The 16,328-nt window shown below is 56.6% G+C and overlaps 1 protein-coding gene across 1 annotated transcript in view; it reads left to right on the plus strand.

Annotated features, from left to right (window-relative positions):
• The first annotated feature begins 217 nt into the window (after positions 1-217).
• CAMKK2 (calcium/calmodulin dependent protein kinase kinase 2) overlaps positions 218-16,328 on the plus strand; it is a 40,020-nt gene continuing 23,909 nt past the window's right edge. Inside the window, exons 1-2 of the mRNA XM_090290824.1 lie at positions 218-333; positions 15,267-15,751. Of these exons, the coding sequence (XP_090146950.1) occupies positions 15,317-15,751 (435 nt within the window). The 5' untranslated portion in view covers positions 218-333; positions 15,267-15,316. The remainder of the gene's footprint in view (positions 334-15,266; positions 15,752-16,328) is intronic.

Here is a 16,328-nt window from a genome sequence, read left to right on the forward strand (position 1 = left end):
CCCCCGCCGCCTCCGCCCCTTTCTTCTCCTTTCTCTTCGCCTCGCCGCTACTTTCGTCTCCGCGGGCTCCCGCCTCCACGCCCGCCCCGGCGCCGGGCCAAGCGGCGGGGACGCGCCGAGAGGCGCGCGGCGGACGCGGGCGGGGCCGGCTCTGCGCCCGGGTTTCAGCGGCCGCGGCCAATCCCCGCGCAGCCCGCGGCGGCGTCGCGCCCGAGCGGGGACCCGGGCGGCACCTCCCGCCCCCGCCCCCCGAGCGCCCGCCGGGGCCGACCCGAGCGGAGCGGAGCCGAGCCGGGGGGCTCAGAGCGCGGGAGGCGGCGGCGCGGAGCCCAGGTGAGCTGGCGGGAGCCGGGGCGCGGGCGGGGGACGCAGCCGCCGCAGCCCCGGAGCCCGCCGCCTCTCGGGGCGGGGGAAGCCACTGCCGGGATTGCAGACAAAGCCCTGAGGCTGGTCCTGAGCTCCCTCCACCGAGGGGACCCCACGTGCGCCGCCCCACGCCCAGCCACGTGGGGGCGAGGTCCCTGGCGACCCATCCTCCGCATCCTCTGCGCGTTGGGGCCTGGGGGTGGCCTCTCGGCGGGACCGCGCCCGGCCAGGGGTGGCACGGGCGGTCCCGGAGTTTGGAACCGAGGTCACGGGGGGCCGGGTCTGCCGAGGATCTTGGAGGTGGCCTAGGCCCCCCCCCTCGCGTGTGACAGGTGGGGGGAGCTGGAGCGCGCGGGGGAGGAGAGGGCCCACGGACTTGGAGCACCCCACCCCGCACCCCGCTCGTCTTGGGGGCAAACGCAGGCCCTGGGAGGCTGGACACGAGGCGGACCCTAGGCCAGCCGCTGCCGGGCCCGGGACCCTTGCCTTTCCTAGGGCGACCCTTTGCCCCCGCCGCCACCCGCCCAGGTCTCTCGACCAGAACCTCGCGGGCTCGGTCCTCTTGACCTAAATTCACCCCGGGGCCGCAGCGGGCTCGCTGGGCATGCGGAGAGGTGCCTTCACCGGCCCCCTCTGCCTGACCCCCGGGGACGCGGGGCTGCCGGGCCCAGCCCCGCCCGGCTTTGGGTCTTGGTGCCTGGGATGCCGCCCGCTCCAGCCTGGCGCTTTTCCTGGCTCCCCGCCCCCTGCACTGCCCAGTTTGGGAAGTAGGGTGTTTTCACTGCTCTGCCCGCCGGCATGGCTGCTCTCACTGGTGCAGGAGAGGGTGCCCCTCAGCCCCTCCGTTTCCCCCAACCCCCCCACAGAAGCTTGGGGCAGGGGCTGCCGCTGGGGGAGGGGGCCGGAAGCTCAGTACCCTCAGCAAGAGAGGGGCGTGCTGGCCTCGGGGTGCGGCATGCGGGGCCCACCTCCTCAGAGGCAACTTTTGCCTTCCTGAGTCCCCTAGTCCCCTCAGCCCTCGGGATGGCAACTCCACGTGCCCCAGAGCTGTGGAGTCATTCATTACGCCCCTCTCCTGGCTCTGCCCCCAGCGGGCAGAGAAGAGGGCAACGCTTTGTTCCCACCGTCACCTTGTTCCTGGGGGCAGGCAGGAGCCACAGGAAGAGGAGGGTTCTGGGGGAGTTAGACCCCTCCTCCCATGCCACCCCACAAAAACATGCAGTTGAAGAATATGAACAGTGTATGTGCTGTGCAAATGCACCTCCCTGGGGAGCCTGGACCCTCCACTTAGGCTGCTGCTCATGCACCCTTCCTAGGTGGCCAGCAGCAGCATTGTGGTGCGCGCGTGCGATGCATTTAAAGATAAAAAGCAGCCACCGTTTGAGAAGCTCCTAAGTACCCGGCTATGTGTTGCAGGCATGATCTCATTTAGTGCCTAAAGATGTCCTAGGAGGCTGTGATTTTTGTCCCCATTTTAGAGATGAGGAGATTGAGGCTTGAGATAATCCTGCAGTGTTGCTAGGAGTGAGTTCCCTTTATGGATGGGCTCAGAGAGGTTGAATCACTTGCCCAGGGTCACACAGCCAACTCAGGTGTGTCAGGTCCTAGAGCCTTTGCTTTTTACCACCTGTTCTAGAGCAGGGACCCTTGCAAAGCCATGCCCAGCCTTTTGAGGAGCTCAGATTTGTGTACTAAACCAGGAGGACACAGATCCAAGCAGACACGGTGTGATGCTGGTCGACTTAGGCTTGTCTTTGCTCCCAGGTTGTTAATGGTCGGGGAGCCAAATATATTTGCTAATAACTCTGCAGTAGCTCTCATCAGGGGCGGCCCCACCTTCCTGGTGAGTGTTGGGAGAAGTGTGGGGGCGACTTCTGGTTGTCAAAATGATGCTGCGCCCTCCTGGCTTTGGGTGGGCAGGAGCCAGGGATACCAGATGTCCTGCAAGCAGGCCAGATCTTTGGCAGACATGGTTAAGGCTTGCCCTGCCCTACATGCCAGGAGCGGCCCTGCTGGGAACTACCAGGAGGAATAAGAGCTGTGGGAATGAAGGGGAGCGGAGGGCATGAGGCTTCCAGAGAAATCCCTTCTGCCCGCTGTCAGTCCAGGAGGCTCCTGGAAGGAGGTGTTATTTGTGCTGAGCCTTGAAGAATGGGCTAAAAAGTGGAGTTTGGATGTGAGGAGGAGGGGAGGGAGACAGGATGGAATGACCTGGCAGGGGAAACTTCCTGCGGTCTAGTTTAGAACTTTAGTCTAGATCCAAGATGGGCTGATGGGTGGGGAGGCCCCTCTCCCAGGAGGAAGGGATGGGCCAGGTGGGATAGGCCAAGCCTATTTTCAAGGCATTTGAACTGAGATTTTGTTTATGTCTTTGTTTTTGGAGAGAGGGGAAGGGAGGGAGAAAGAGGGAGAGAAAAATCGATGTGAGAGAGAAACATCAACTGGTTGCCTCTCGCACACACCCCAACTAGGGACTAAACCCACAACCTAGGCATATGCCCGGACCGGGAATTGAACCAGCAACCTTACACTTTGTGGGATGATGCCCAGCCAACTGAGGCACACCGGTCAGGGCTGGGCTCAGATTTTATCACAGAGCACAGAGTCACCCTTATTCCACCATGAACCCATCGGATGGAAGGGCTCAGAGAAGCGCAGTAACTTGTCCAGAGTCACTGGGGACTGCCTCCCAGGCATGCCCCCTCCTTGTGGCTGTGGGCAGCATATGGTTCCCATTTCCTTTCCCGATCCCGGAGCTTTGGGGCACATGCTATTTGAGATTTTCCTTCGGGTCAGAGGGCCTCGTATTGCTATTTTTCACAGATGGTTTGCTTCCCTCCTAGCTCCTCTCTCTGGACCAGGGTAGGGGAGAGGCCTGGCTGCACTCTGCCCGCACTTCTGTGGTGGTGCCGTATGGAATGGACTTTTCTTCTGGCAGGCCTAGCTGGCTCCCCTGCTGACCCGCTCGGGGTGTGGGGCCTTTTGTGTCTGGCGTCTCTGTGTGGGTAGACCATGTTTCGTTTATCTGTTCATCTGTCAATGGACACGCGGTTTGTTTCCACTATAAAGGCTTCTTAAGGCCACTTTATTCCTTTGCTTCCACAGCCCCCCAATTAATAAATCATTGGGCATAAGACGCTATTTTAAACATTAGTTTAAAAAATTTTTTTTAGCCCTGGCTGGTGTGGCTCAGTGGGTTGAGCGCCGGCCTGTGAACTAAATGGTCGCCAGTTCGATTCCCAGTCAGGGCACATGCCTGGGTCGCGGGCCGGGTCCCCGTGTGCGAGAGGCAACCACACCTGAATGTTTCTGTCCCTCTCTCCCTTCCTTCCCCTCTCTCTAAAAATAAATAAGTAAAATCTCTTAAAACATAAAAATTATTTTTTTTAATTTATTGATTTGAGAGAGGGAGAGAGAGAAATATTGATTTGTTGTTCCGTGTATTTATGCATTCATTGGTTGATTCCTGCATGTGCCCTGACCGGGGATCAAACCCACCACCTTGGCGTATCAGAATGATGCTCTAACCAACAGAGCTCCCCGGCCGGGGCAGGCCATTATTTTGTCCCTCAGTTTGCAGGGAGCGGGTGATGGAAGAAAGATTTTCTGAAATCAGTGGGAGACCAGCTTCCTGGAGCGAGGTTTGCAGGGCTGCCTTAACTTCACCCCCACCTGCTCCTCCCCAGGGTCCCTCGCTCCCCTCTAAGCCCGTCGCCCCGGGGGCGATGCCCAGGTATTCCACAGGTGTCATTTTCGGGGAGTTTTGATTTCATCAGGTCCATTCTTTTCAGTCACCGTGATTTGTTCATTGTAGGTCCCCGGGTGATTTCACTGGTGTGTATTTTCTGACACTTTTTCCCGGTAAGTCAGTTTCTCTAGGTAGAACGTGCCCACCTGGCGGCCAGGTGTGCAGTCGGTCCCCTCAGTCGCTGCTGATGCCCACTCACCCAGCTGAGCACCCCGAAAGCTGGGCTGGCAGGAAGCCCGGAGAGACCAGCCCCTGAGCCCTACCCGTGGGACAGGTGGGGTCTCAGAACCTGGGCTGGGCGCCGCGCTGTGGGCTGGACATGTTCATATAGAAGATGGGCCGTGGGGGCTCCATTTTACGGATGAGAAGGTCAAGGCCCAGGGCCCCTTAGGTCTGAATGGCTTCCTGACAGGCTCTTGAGTGTCCCCTGGCCTCCTGCTGGCGAAGGAGGCCCGTTTTCTCAGGGACCGGATTCCACCACCTCCAAGGGGTTGTGTGTGGAAATAATTTCTGAATGGTTTTGCTCTCTGAAAAATAAGCGTTTGAATGAGTATTTTTCCTTCTTCCCTGATTGGATCCCTCCCTCAACAAAACAGGTCTGCATGGCGGGTGTGGGGGGGTGAGAGGGGGGAGGCATATTTAAAAGCAGGCGAATGCGGGGAGACTTGGCAGGGAAGACCCGCCCCCTGGCTCTGGCATTCTCTGCTTGGTGATGTTAGTGACCAAAATGGGGAAGGAATGATTTCAGCCAATGTTTTCGGTTTCAGCTGTGTTTGTAGTATTGCCACTGATTTTTTTTTTTTTTTTCAATTACGAAACATTTTAAGCATAGAGAAAAGTCAGTTTTGCATTGTGGACTGGCTCCTGTTTTGGGAAGGCTGGAAGGAGGCCCAGGTGGTGATGGAAAGGGGGGCAGAGCAGGGCACTGGCTCTGGAATCCTGGTGAGCTTCCCCTGAACCCATACTTTTGGGGGCTGGTGACAAGCTCTGCCCTGGGAACTGAGGAATGCTGGGGACTAGGTCCGTGTCCCCAAGGAGCTCCCAGGCGAGTGCTCTGTGAACCGCTGGGGAGTGCTTTGGAAAAGACAAAGCATTCTAGCATTTTTCCCTTTTGTAAAGGAGAGAAAGAAAATCCCAAGAGTCTGGTGCCCCCACCCCCACACCATCCTGAAACTATTTTTATGCTGTTTCTTTTTATCCTGTTGGTTTCTGTAAATAGTCCAGCGATGGCGGTGGGAGAGGGAGAAATGTTAATTGCAACTAGGGGGCAGAGAGGGGTGGTTCCCTAGGGAAGTGGGAGGTGGGGACACTGGGAGGCCAAGGTCTCTGTCGCAGGGACACAGGTAGAACGTGGGTGGGAGGGGGTCTTGTGGGTTAGGCTCTGCAGGAGAAGTTTAAGTGGGGAAGCAGAGGTTTGAGCTGTGGGGCAGGGGGCGGGGGAGAGGGCGCCTCCCTTACGCCTTCCTAAAGGTTCTCTGGATTTTGCCTTCAGTGTCTCTAGTGGAAAGAGATTTCATTTAGTTTCATTGCAGCCAGTTCTCCCACCCTCTGGGTCCAGGTTGCCGGGGACAGGCTTGGACCCCCAGAGCTGCTCCCAGCTCCTCTCTGCCCCTGGCTGAGGTTGCTCTGTGCTGGAGGCTGGGAAGGGAGCTGGATTTAGCATCACCCCCAAAGGCAGGGGAGAGGGGGGAGGAGGGCCATGGGTGGGCAAGGCCAAGATGCCTGTGGATTCGTGTGGGTTCTGAGCTGGCCCCCTCTGTCTCCGATTTGCTGAGCTGGAGAGTGTTAGAGTCAAAGTCTTTTTCTTTTCCTTACAAACTGCAATTCCAGTTGCTTCTCTGCCTTTTCCTTCCAGTCAGTGAAAGGTTGGGAGGGATTCAGTGGAAGGAGAGGAAGGAAATATGATGGTTCCTATCTCCCTTTTCCAAACACCCCCCTTCCCCGCATTCACTCCCCCTCAGCCTTCAAGGCCACCGCCGGTGCACACCTGTCGTGAGATACCTGGCTGTGTGATTGGGGCCCCTCTTCGTGGTGCTTCGTCACTGACTGAGCAGGAGCTGCCTAGCAGTTTCTAAGACCACCGAGCTTCTGGCTCCGTAAGAATCCAGGGCAGCAGGGAGCGCAGCCTGCAGGGGTCAGGACACCAGGTCCCATCCTGGCCTGGCCCGGAACCTGCTCAGCCACCCCAGAGAGGTCACCTCCCCTCCCCGGGCCGCCTGGCGCGCTCAGCCAGCACTGCAGAGGGCCGGCCGTCACCAGTTCCGCACCCGCTGCTGCCACGGCTGCTGCCGCCGCGATGCGGTTCTTGTGGTGAGAGTGCGAGTTGGGCCCTCGCTGGGGAGCTTCGTTTATCAGAATGTTGTTCCAATAATGCCGGGGTCACAGGTTCGATTCCTAGTCAGGGCACGTACAAGAAGCAACCGATGAATGCAGTAAATAAGTGGAACAACAGATCGATGTTTCTCTTTTTCTTTCTCTCCCCCCCTAAAATCAATAAATAAAAAATTGGAAACAGTGCTAGTTAATTTCTTTCCTTTAGTCTGCCCTGTTCTTCGAGCCTTCCCCATTCTGATTTGTTTTTGTCTTAAGATTAAAAGGAGAGAGAGAGAGGCAGACAGACAGACTTTGGAACTTCCGGTTTCTGCCTGACTGTCAAGGTGAAGGCTGCCTGGGTGGCCAGGGATGCACGGCTGCCTGGCAGTTCATAAGGTACAGGGACCTGACTGATCATCTGTCAGGGAGCTTAGTGAAGAAGCTTTTCTGTCAGTCCGCCCTGTGTCACCTGTGAGGGTGCTTGGTAGTAAGTGACAGAAAACCAATGGCAAACAAACTTAAGCAAAAATGGGAATTTACTGATTAATATAGTTTAAAATTCCTGGGGTATATAGGCTTCAGGCATGGCTGGATCCAGGCGCCCAAACAATGTCTCCAATCTCACTTCTCCATCTGTTGCCTCTCTTTCCTCTCTGTCAGCTTCATTCTAAGGCAGGGTTCTCCTCAGCCCCTGATAACTCTAGAAGAATATCCTCACTGCTCTAAGTTCCACAGAGAGAGACATTCTTTCTTCTTTTTAAAAAATATTTTATTTATATATTTTTAGAGAAAGGGAAAGGGAGGGAGAGAGAGGGAGAGAAACAGCCATGCACGAGAGAAACATCAGTTGGTTGCCTCTTGCATGTCCCCGGCTGGGGACCCGCCCACAACGCAGGCATGTGCCTGGACTGGGAATTGAACTGGTGACCTTTCAGTTCGCAGGCTGGTGCTCAATCCACTGAGCCACACCAGCCAGGCTCGATCTTAATACTTCTACAAAAGTCTTAAAATAAGACCTGATAGACTGACTTGGGTCACGTGGCTACTCTTGGATCAATCACTTGACCAGAGCAGTTGATGCCCAGTTGACCAGGCCTGAGTCGTGTGGAAGTCCCCGAAGCCGCTAGTGCAGACAGCCCATGGAGTCACCTTGCGCACGGCAGGATGGCTTCCCAGACATAAATCAGGCCGCTGTTATCAGAGCCGAGGCCCGTTAAAGAAAGCTGCTGACTTTCTGAGCGACTTTGGGATGCAGGAAACAGACAACAACCTCTAGCTAATATTTACGGAGTGCCAATAATACTCTAGAAAGCTCTAGGTCCTGGAGTTCAGCGGTAAGCAAGACAGGCAAAGCCACGGCTCTCCTAAGTTAAGTCAAGTTCGCGTCTCCATGCCGGACCCTGTGTGCCTTTTCCTACCGAGCCCTGGCACTCTGCCCTCTCACATGGGTCGTGGCCTCAGGAAGGCAGAAGACTGGGCTGTATGCTCTCCTTTATCGGAGACTTCGGCTCACCCTGGACTTGACTCCGTACACAATGTGTGGATGCAGAAGACTGCACCAGGAAGGTTTGGTCCCTTTCTGAAGAATTCAGATCAGTTTTAGCTCTGCCTGGTACCAATGTGTGACTTTGGACAAATGATTAAGCCTGGGCCTTCGTTTTCTCATGGGGGAGGTGGAATGGTTGGAGCAGGGACCTGCGATACCTGGTGTGTCTCAGAGCAGGGCCTGGGGGGGTGGGACAGGTCATGACGTGTGGAAAAGGGGAGGGCGGGGAATGCGGCGCGCAGCCTGCCCTCGTTCGGGGAGGCAGGGGCACGCGGCGGGGACTGGCATCTGCCCAGAGCTGCAGCGAGCCGTTCCAGGGGACAGTAAGGGCCCGGGGCTAACGGGGCCTCTAGTTCTTCAACAGACCCCGAAATTTTGTTTTTTATCTGAAATCTTCCAGCTCTGAAATGTTGGCATCTTATTCAAATAGTTAAAAAAAAATTTTTTTTTTGAAATTTATCAATTTTTAGAGAGAGAGAAAGGGAGAGCGAGCAGAACATGGCTTTGTTGTTTCTCTTATCTGTGCATTCGTTGGCGGTTTATTGTACGTACCCTGACGTGGAATCGATCCCACAACCTTGGCACATCAGGATGGCGCTCTCACTAACGGAGCTAGCTGGCCAGGGCAGAATAGTTTTAAACACAGTGGAGGCCAAGCAAAATGCCTCAGCGGCCAGCTGTCATCTGAGAGGCCCCGTCTGCCATCTCTCTGCTGTAGGACTGCGGTGGGGATGTGGTCTGCGCACTCGAACGCCAGCACCATGCTTCCTGCCATCTGGCAAGGGCGGGCCTTTGTGTCCGGGGAGGCGGTCCGTGTCAGTGCCTCCAAACTGCAGCGCGGCCAAGGACAGACAGTTGTAAGACTGGGTGTCACTGAATCGGATAAGACTGCTTGGTTGGGCCAGGCACTGAATTTGGAGTATTCCAGCTGGTGTCGAACCTCCGCTCCCCGGCCCCGGCTCCCCGCTCTGGGAGCGCTTGTGAATGGCGCGCTCTGAGGCTGCCGTCTCCTGGGCAGGGCGGGGAGCTGCGTTAGTGTGCTGGGGCCGCCGTGACAAGGTGCCGCGACCCGGTGGCTCAAACACGAGGAACGGGTCGGCTGTCGGTCCTGGCAGCCAGACATCGGCATCAAGGTGCTGGCAGGACTGGTTCCTTCCGAGGCCACGAGGGAGAATCTGTTCCTCGTCTCTCTCCTGGCTTCTGGTGCCTTGGCTGGCAGGCGCAGCGCCCCGGTCTCTGCGGTCACGTTCTCGTGGCTTCTCCCTGCGTGGGGGTCTCTGTGTCCAAGTTTTTCCTTTTTTTAAGGACACCAGTCACATTGGGTTAGGACCGCTCTAATGACCTTCCAAACTGATTAGCTCTGTAAAGACCTTCCCCCCAAGCCGGCCGCTTTCTCTTGTCCTGGGGTTAGGACTGTAACATTTCTCTTTCGGGGGGCAGCATTCAGCCCGTAGCGGACGCCGAGTGGGGTCCCCAAGGCTTTGCCCTGGAACCTCCTACAGAGCTCCTGTGCTCTGCACCCCCCTCCGGCCACACCTCGCTCACGCCTGGCCCCAGGGGCCTTCGTTCTGTCCCCTCCACTTGCCACAGGCCCTTCTCAGAAGCTACGTCCTGCCCTGGACCACATTCCTGCCCCTCAGCACCTACTCACCTTGGAGGTTCTGGGGCTAAATATGATATAATTTCCCCACAGGACACCCTCCTCGACCGCATCCTCCCATTCAGACCTGAAGTGGTCCCTGTGTCCTCTTTAGTCTTCTGGTTTTCCCCTCCAGCATATGCTTATAGAGTCACTTGTGTGCCTACTTTTAAGGAAGCATGTCTGGCCCTGGCTGGTGTGGCTCAGTGGATTGAGTGCCGTCTGGTGAACCAAAGGGTCGCCGGTTCGATTCCCAGTCAGGGTACATGCCTGGGTTGTGGGCTAGGTACCCAGTTGGGGGCCTGCAACCACACATTGATGTTTCTTTCCCTCCCTTCCCCTCTCTCTAAAAATAAGTGAATAAAATCTTAAAAAAAGAAAGCAAGAAAGCATGTCTGTTTTGTTTATCCAGCACATAGTAGGTCCTCAATAATTACTTGCTGCAAGAACATGTTGGTGAGTGACTCCTTTAGGGCCTCCCTGGGCCTCAGTTTCCCCACGTGAGAGTGGATGCGGCTGGCCATGCCTGTGACCCCAGGGAGGCCATCGCCCCCGGCCTTGGCAGGGTCCTTGCAGCTATTTTGGGCCCCTTTGTTGCCTCGCTGCGCTGGGGCTCCTGCGGTGGCCTCTGTACTTGGTGAGCAGGCGCAGGTTGGAAACGGCCCCAGGAAGTGGGAATGTGTTTCCTGCAGGCCTGCGCCACTTGGCTTCCAGCAGAGGAAGGAGCGCTCCCTTCATCCTGGCCCGGAGCCCGGGTCCATCTGCTCAGGGGCGAGGGCTCTTGGCGTCTGGTCCAGCCCCAGCATCTTTGCGGAAAGGTCCGCTTGCTCCTGGACCCTGAAACCTGCTGCTCAGCAGCCCCGCCCCCGCGGGGGACCGTGAGGGTTAAAGGTCCCTGGCAGGGCAGTGAGCCTCGCTTGGGGCATGGTGAGGGCTCAGCTGGGCGCCAACTGCTGCTACTCTTCATGCAGACCCTGGTCTTTCCGTACAACTTTCTTCTCTTGGGGGGAGTTGATCAGATCCTTACAGGGCCTGTGACCTTTATAGGGCCTGTGACCCCGCAGCAGGTCAGACCACTGGCTTGGGTCAGGCTGGATGGCCAAGCCCTTGCCTGCCAGGCCTCGCTGCTGACCAGCGGCCTCCAGGTGGCCCTTGGGCACTGAGGTCTGAGCTCCCTTCCCTGCGGCCAGGACGCACCTGCCCCCACAGCACAGCCAGGATGCATCTCCTCTCGTCCTCCCTGCAGACCCGGAGCCGAGGCCAGGCCAGACGCCAGCGTGCCAAGGAGACTGATTAAAAGCAGCGCTGCTGGGGCGGGTGGCTTGGTGTCCTTGGCCCGGAGCGGAGATCGATAAGCAGTTGTTTTTCTGTTGGCAGGAAAAAGCCCTGCATTGACTTCCTGAGGCGCTGCCCGGCTCCTTTTCTTTTCAGGAATTCCGCAGCCCGGTCAGTGGCTCTGGGAGGGAGGACGGGCCCCTGAAGCCGCTGCCCTTTTCGGGCAGGCAGGCCCGTGCCGCGAGGGCCCTGGAAGCCGCCCAAGAGCAGGCTGGCCGGCTCGGACCTCAGAACCTCGCAGGAACGTTCTCGAACACAGCCTGGCAGGTAGTGGGCATTTAATAGGTATTTTTGGCAAGAATAGCTTTCTGAGCACTTAATCATGTACCAGGCAGGATGCTGAGTGCATAGTTCATTTAATGATCCTTATGAGTATTGGGTGAGTGCCCATTTCATAGATAAGAACACTGAGGCGGAGAGAATCTGAGTCACTTGTCTACGGCGAATCCAAGCAGGAGAACTTCAGGGGCCCTGCTTCTCCCCTCCTGGGACACAAGGACCATAAAGGGGATATCCAAAGTGACAGCAGCTGGGGTCACAGAGAACATTGACCTTGGGTCATGTTCTCTCCCTGGCAGGGAAGCCAGGACAGGGACGTGGCTAACGGCTTCTTTCTCCGATGCAGCTGGGTCTGGTAGAGGAACGGGAGGCGGACCGACTGCTCCCTGCCCTCCTCTTCCCTTGGCCTTGGCATCCTAAGCCCTATCATGGCTACAGTTTTCTTCCTTCTTTAAAAAAATTCATTTCTGAATTTTCACTTTTTTTTTTTTTTTATTAGGATTTAATTTATTTACTTTTAGGGAGAGGGGAAGGGAGGGAGAAAGCCAGGGAGAGAAACATCAGTGTGCAAGAGACACATCAATCGGTTGCCTTGCACAAGACCCAGCCTGCAACCCAGGCGTGTGCCCAGACCGGGAATTGAACCAGTGACCTTTCAGTTCACGGGCTGATTAATGCTCAATCCACTGAGCCACACCAGCCAGGGCGAAGTTTTACTTTTAAAGTAAAGGTAAATACAGTGAAAAGTAAGTCGTCCCCCTCCCCCCCACCTAGATTCCCCACTTCTGCAAACCAGTAGTTTTCCTTTGAGGCCAGTGTTACCGTTTTCTCATGTACCTTCCCAGAAATATGCCATGCATATGCAGTTTTGTGCACATATATGGCCTTCCTCCAGGCCAACGGCAGCATACTAATGTTTTGTTTGTTTTCCAGGTAACAGTGTGTCTTGGAGCTAATTCATATTAGAATGTGTAGAGTTAATCTCTCTTAAAATAAATGCATGTTTTTTTCCTGGGACTTGTGTACCTCATTTTCTTTCTCCAGTCCCCTATGGATGGTCCTTCCAAACCAAACTCTGAAAATAATCTTGTACTCACGCCATTTTTTTAAAAGATTATATTTATTTATTTTTAGAGCAAGGGGAAAGGAGAGAGGAAGAGAGGGAGAGAAACGCCAGTTGGTTGACTCTTGTATGCGCCCCATCCAGGGACCAAACCCACAACCCAGGCATGTGCCCTGACCAGGAATTGAACTGGTGACCTTTCAGTTTGCAGGATGACACCCAACCAGCTGAGACACACTGGCCAGGGCATCTTGTACGTACATTATTTTTTACATGTGTGAGGTTGTCTGTAGGATGCATACTCAGGTGCAGAATTGCTAAGTGAAAAGTGTGTGCATTTGGGATTTTGCTAAATTTTGGTGGATTTCCCTCTGTAAGGATGGTCCCAATTCATCCTCCCTGGAGCCTCACCAGAATAGTGTTATTATTTCATTTGTTGTCTTTGCCTTTTTGATAGTTGAAAAAAATGGTTTCCACCATAGTTCTACTATTATCTTCTTAATTCTGGTAAAATGTACATAACACAGAATTTACCGTGTTTAGGTGTACGATTCGGTGGCATGAGTTACAGTCACAGTGTTGCATAGCCATCACCACTTCTTCGGGACTTTTTTGTCACCTCAAACAGAAACTCTGTCCCCCTTAAACAATGACTCCCTGTTCCCCTCTCCACCCGCCTCTGGTGACTCCATTCCACTTTCTGCCTCCGAATGTGCCTTCTCTCGGTACCGCGTGTAAGTGAGGTCATGCAGCATCTGTCCTTTATGGCCTGACTTGTTTCCCTCAGCAGGCCCTCAAGGTTCCTCCATGGGGTAGCGCATGGCAGAACTCCATCCCCTCTTACAGCTGCATGATTCAGGGTGTGGATGGACCACGTTCTGTTCATCCATCATCCATTGATGGGCTCTAGGGCTGCGGCCACCTTTTGGTTACTGTGAATAATGCTGCTGTGAACACGAGTGTATTGGTATCAGAGTCGCGGCTTTCACTTGTTAAAATACATCCTTAGGGGAAAGCGTGCTGGGTCGTGTGGTCACCCTACATCCAGCTTTTGTGGGACCCACCAAACCATTGCGTGCGAGTCTGAATCTGTACTTCTCCCACTCTAACTGCGGCCCAGCATCATGTCACATGATCGGGCTTTGTTGCTCCTGGACCATGAACTCTGTGTTCATAAACTGCCCGTGGCCAGGCTGGGGCACGTGGTTATTTTCTCAATGCCTTTCCATTGGTCTTTCCTCGCCGCACGAGAGCCGGGACCCCATCTGCCCACGTCACTGTCCAGGTGGCCTGATGCAGAAGCTGTTCCTGAAACACTTCTTGCAGCGCTGTCCCAGGAGGGCCAGTGGCATCTCTCTGCCCCTTGTCTGGTTCCTCCAGGAGCACTGGCTTGCTGCTCCCATCTGCACCTTCCTCTCTGTCCCCTCACTGCCACCCAGTGTCACCAAGGGGTAATTTAATCCTGAAGCCCCTCCCCTCAGCACCTTTGTGAGGTGGTAATTAGCACCAAGCTGTCAGCATCCACATCTGTGGGTGTCCTCCCTGAATTCCAGGGGCACCTGTGACATCTGTCCAGCAGAATCTGTCAGACACATGAAACAAAGGCTAATATCATGTCCCAGAAATGGAAGGAATTGGCAATCTAAGGGAGCATCAACCTTTTTAACATCAGCCATTTAAAAACAGCTGTACGCAGTTCAGTGGCACTCAGTACCTTCATAGCTATCCGGTGCCAGGACATTGTCATCCCCCAAAGGAAACCCTGGCCCTGTTAGCGTCACTCCCATGCTGCCCGACACCTCCCCAGTCCCAGGCAACCACGAAGCTACTCTCTTGGTGGATTTGTCTCTTCCAGGAATTTCGTATAAATAGAGTCATACAGATGTGAGCTTTGGGTCTGGCTTCCTTCACGGAGCATGATGTTTTTGAAGTTTACCTAGACGGTAGCACAGGTCGGCGTCTTGTTCCCCTGGAGGCCTGCGTCATCCCCCATCGTGTGGAAGGCCACACGGTGCTTGCTGTCACCGGTGGCGGAAGTGGAGGTGGTTTCCCCTTTGGGCTGCTGTGAACTGTGCTGTGTGGGTGTCCCCCTAGGAACGGACTTGCTAGGTCATGTGGTAATTGTTTCTTTTTTTTGAGGAACCACCGAGCTGTTTGATATCAACATTTCTGACCCCGTGTTTGCCTTCTCTCAGGCAGGCACCAGCTGAACTAGAAAAAATTAGGTAATAGATGCACCAAGCGTAGCTCCTCAGGTAACAGACTGCCCCGGGTGCCTGTCCTCGGCCTGATGTGACCCCGACCCTGCTTCTCAGCCGAGGATCGTTGGCTAGGGGACCCAGCCACCGTGCACGTGGACTTCGCGTTAGGAGACCTTGGACATATCCCTGCCTTCTCTCCAGCCTCAGCTTCCCCACTCACACTATCGGGCTATGATAGCGAACCAACAGCCTAGGGCGTGTGAGAGGGAACGCTGATGCGACCATCTTTTGTAAACTGTGAAGTGCCGACTGAATCTTTGCCAGGCGCAGTGATGTAGCCCAGGGGTCACCGTGCGGCAGGGTCCTTTGGGCCCGCCTGCCGTTCAACAATATTTGAAACAAAGGCCAATTAAAAAAAAAAAAACTTCATATCCCATCTAACATTCTTGGTTTAGGGCTTCTTTTGAAAAAAAAAGAAAGAAAAAGGAGGGGTCGGGGAGAACCAGGCAGTGCTCCCCCATCCCCGCTGAGCACCAGCGGGCTTGGGCTGGGAAGAGCCGCGCGTCTGGAAGGGCGCGCGCGCTCCGTGCGGGCATCTGCTCCTACTTGGTTCCTTCTGGAATTTTGATTTCCTGTTACAGGTGCTCATTTCTGGGCCGACTCCGAGGTCAGGTTCTGCCAGATTTTTTAGGATGGATGTCAGCCCACGCAGGAGGCGGGCACCCTCAGCCCGGGCGCCGCCGCGGGCCAGCCGCTGACCCTTCCTCTCTCCGCAGGTGGCGCGCCGGGAGGGGGGCCCGCGTCACATGAGGGCCGCGCCCGCACCATGTCATCATGTGTCTCCAGCCAGCCCAGCAGTGACCGGGCCGCCCCACGGGATGAGCTGGGCGGCGTGGGCAGCGGCAGAGACGCTCCGAAGCCCTGCGACGCGCTGCGGGGCCTGTCCTCCCTGAGCATCCGCCTGGGCATGGAGTCCTTCGTCGTGGTCACCGAGTCCGAGCCGGGCTGCGCCGTGGACCCGGGCCTGGCCCCAGACCTGGGGGCGGATGGCCAAGAAGTCCCCCGCGAAGCCGCGGCCCTGGCGCGGCCCCACCTCTCCAGCCGCAAGCTGTCCCTGCAGGAGCGGCCCCAGCTGGACCTGGAGGGCCGCGACGTCCACCCAGCCCAGCCCTCCTCGCCCGTGGGCTCCCCGCAGTCCTCGCCGCGGCTGCCCCGGCGGCCCACGGTGGAGTCCCACCATGTCTCCATCACGGGCATGCAGGTGCGTGAGCGAGCGGCCACGGCTGGGCCCGGTCCCCAGGAAACCCACGTGGGGAGGGAGGAGGGGGAAGGGAAGCCGACGGAGGGTGCGGTTATGGAGCCGGTTACCGCTGGGCCACGGGGCTCCATCCGTCTGGGGAGCAGGGAGACGGAGAAGACAGTCTGGGTTATCCCGCGGGATGGCGGGCGGCGGGGAGCGGGGCCTTTCGCACCGAGCCCCCCGCAGTCAGTGGCTGGTGAGGGCTGCTGCGGGCGGTGACCTGCCCTGCGTGTGGGCAGAGCAGCTCCGGGCCGGTGAGAGCCTCTAGCAGAGAGACGCTGGTGCTGGTGGTTGGAAATCGGGTGGGGGGGCTCTGACGTGGGGGTGGCAGGTCGCTGAGGGGCCTCACGGCCTTCAGCATGGCCGCCTTTGCCGGGTGTCGCCTGCGCCGGCCACTGCGCTCAGCGCTGCGTGCGCACAGGTCTCACTTGATCCCTACCCTTAGCTTCTGGGAATCAGGTCAGAGCTCAGCTCCCATGGGGTCCCCAGGGCACTGCGTGATCTGCGCCCCCTTCTGCCGCAGCTGACTCACAGATGC

This window comes from Furipterus horrens, unplaced genomic scaffold (assembly GCF_987537825.1).
Source record: "Furipterus horrens unplaced genomic scaffold, mFurHor1.1.pri manual_scaffold_11, whole genome shotgun sequence".
Taxonomy (NCBI): domain Eukaryota; kingdom Metazoa; phylum Chordata; class Mammalia; order Chiroptera; family Furipteridae; genus Furipterus; species Furipterus horrens.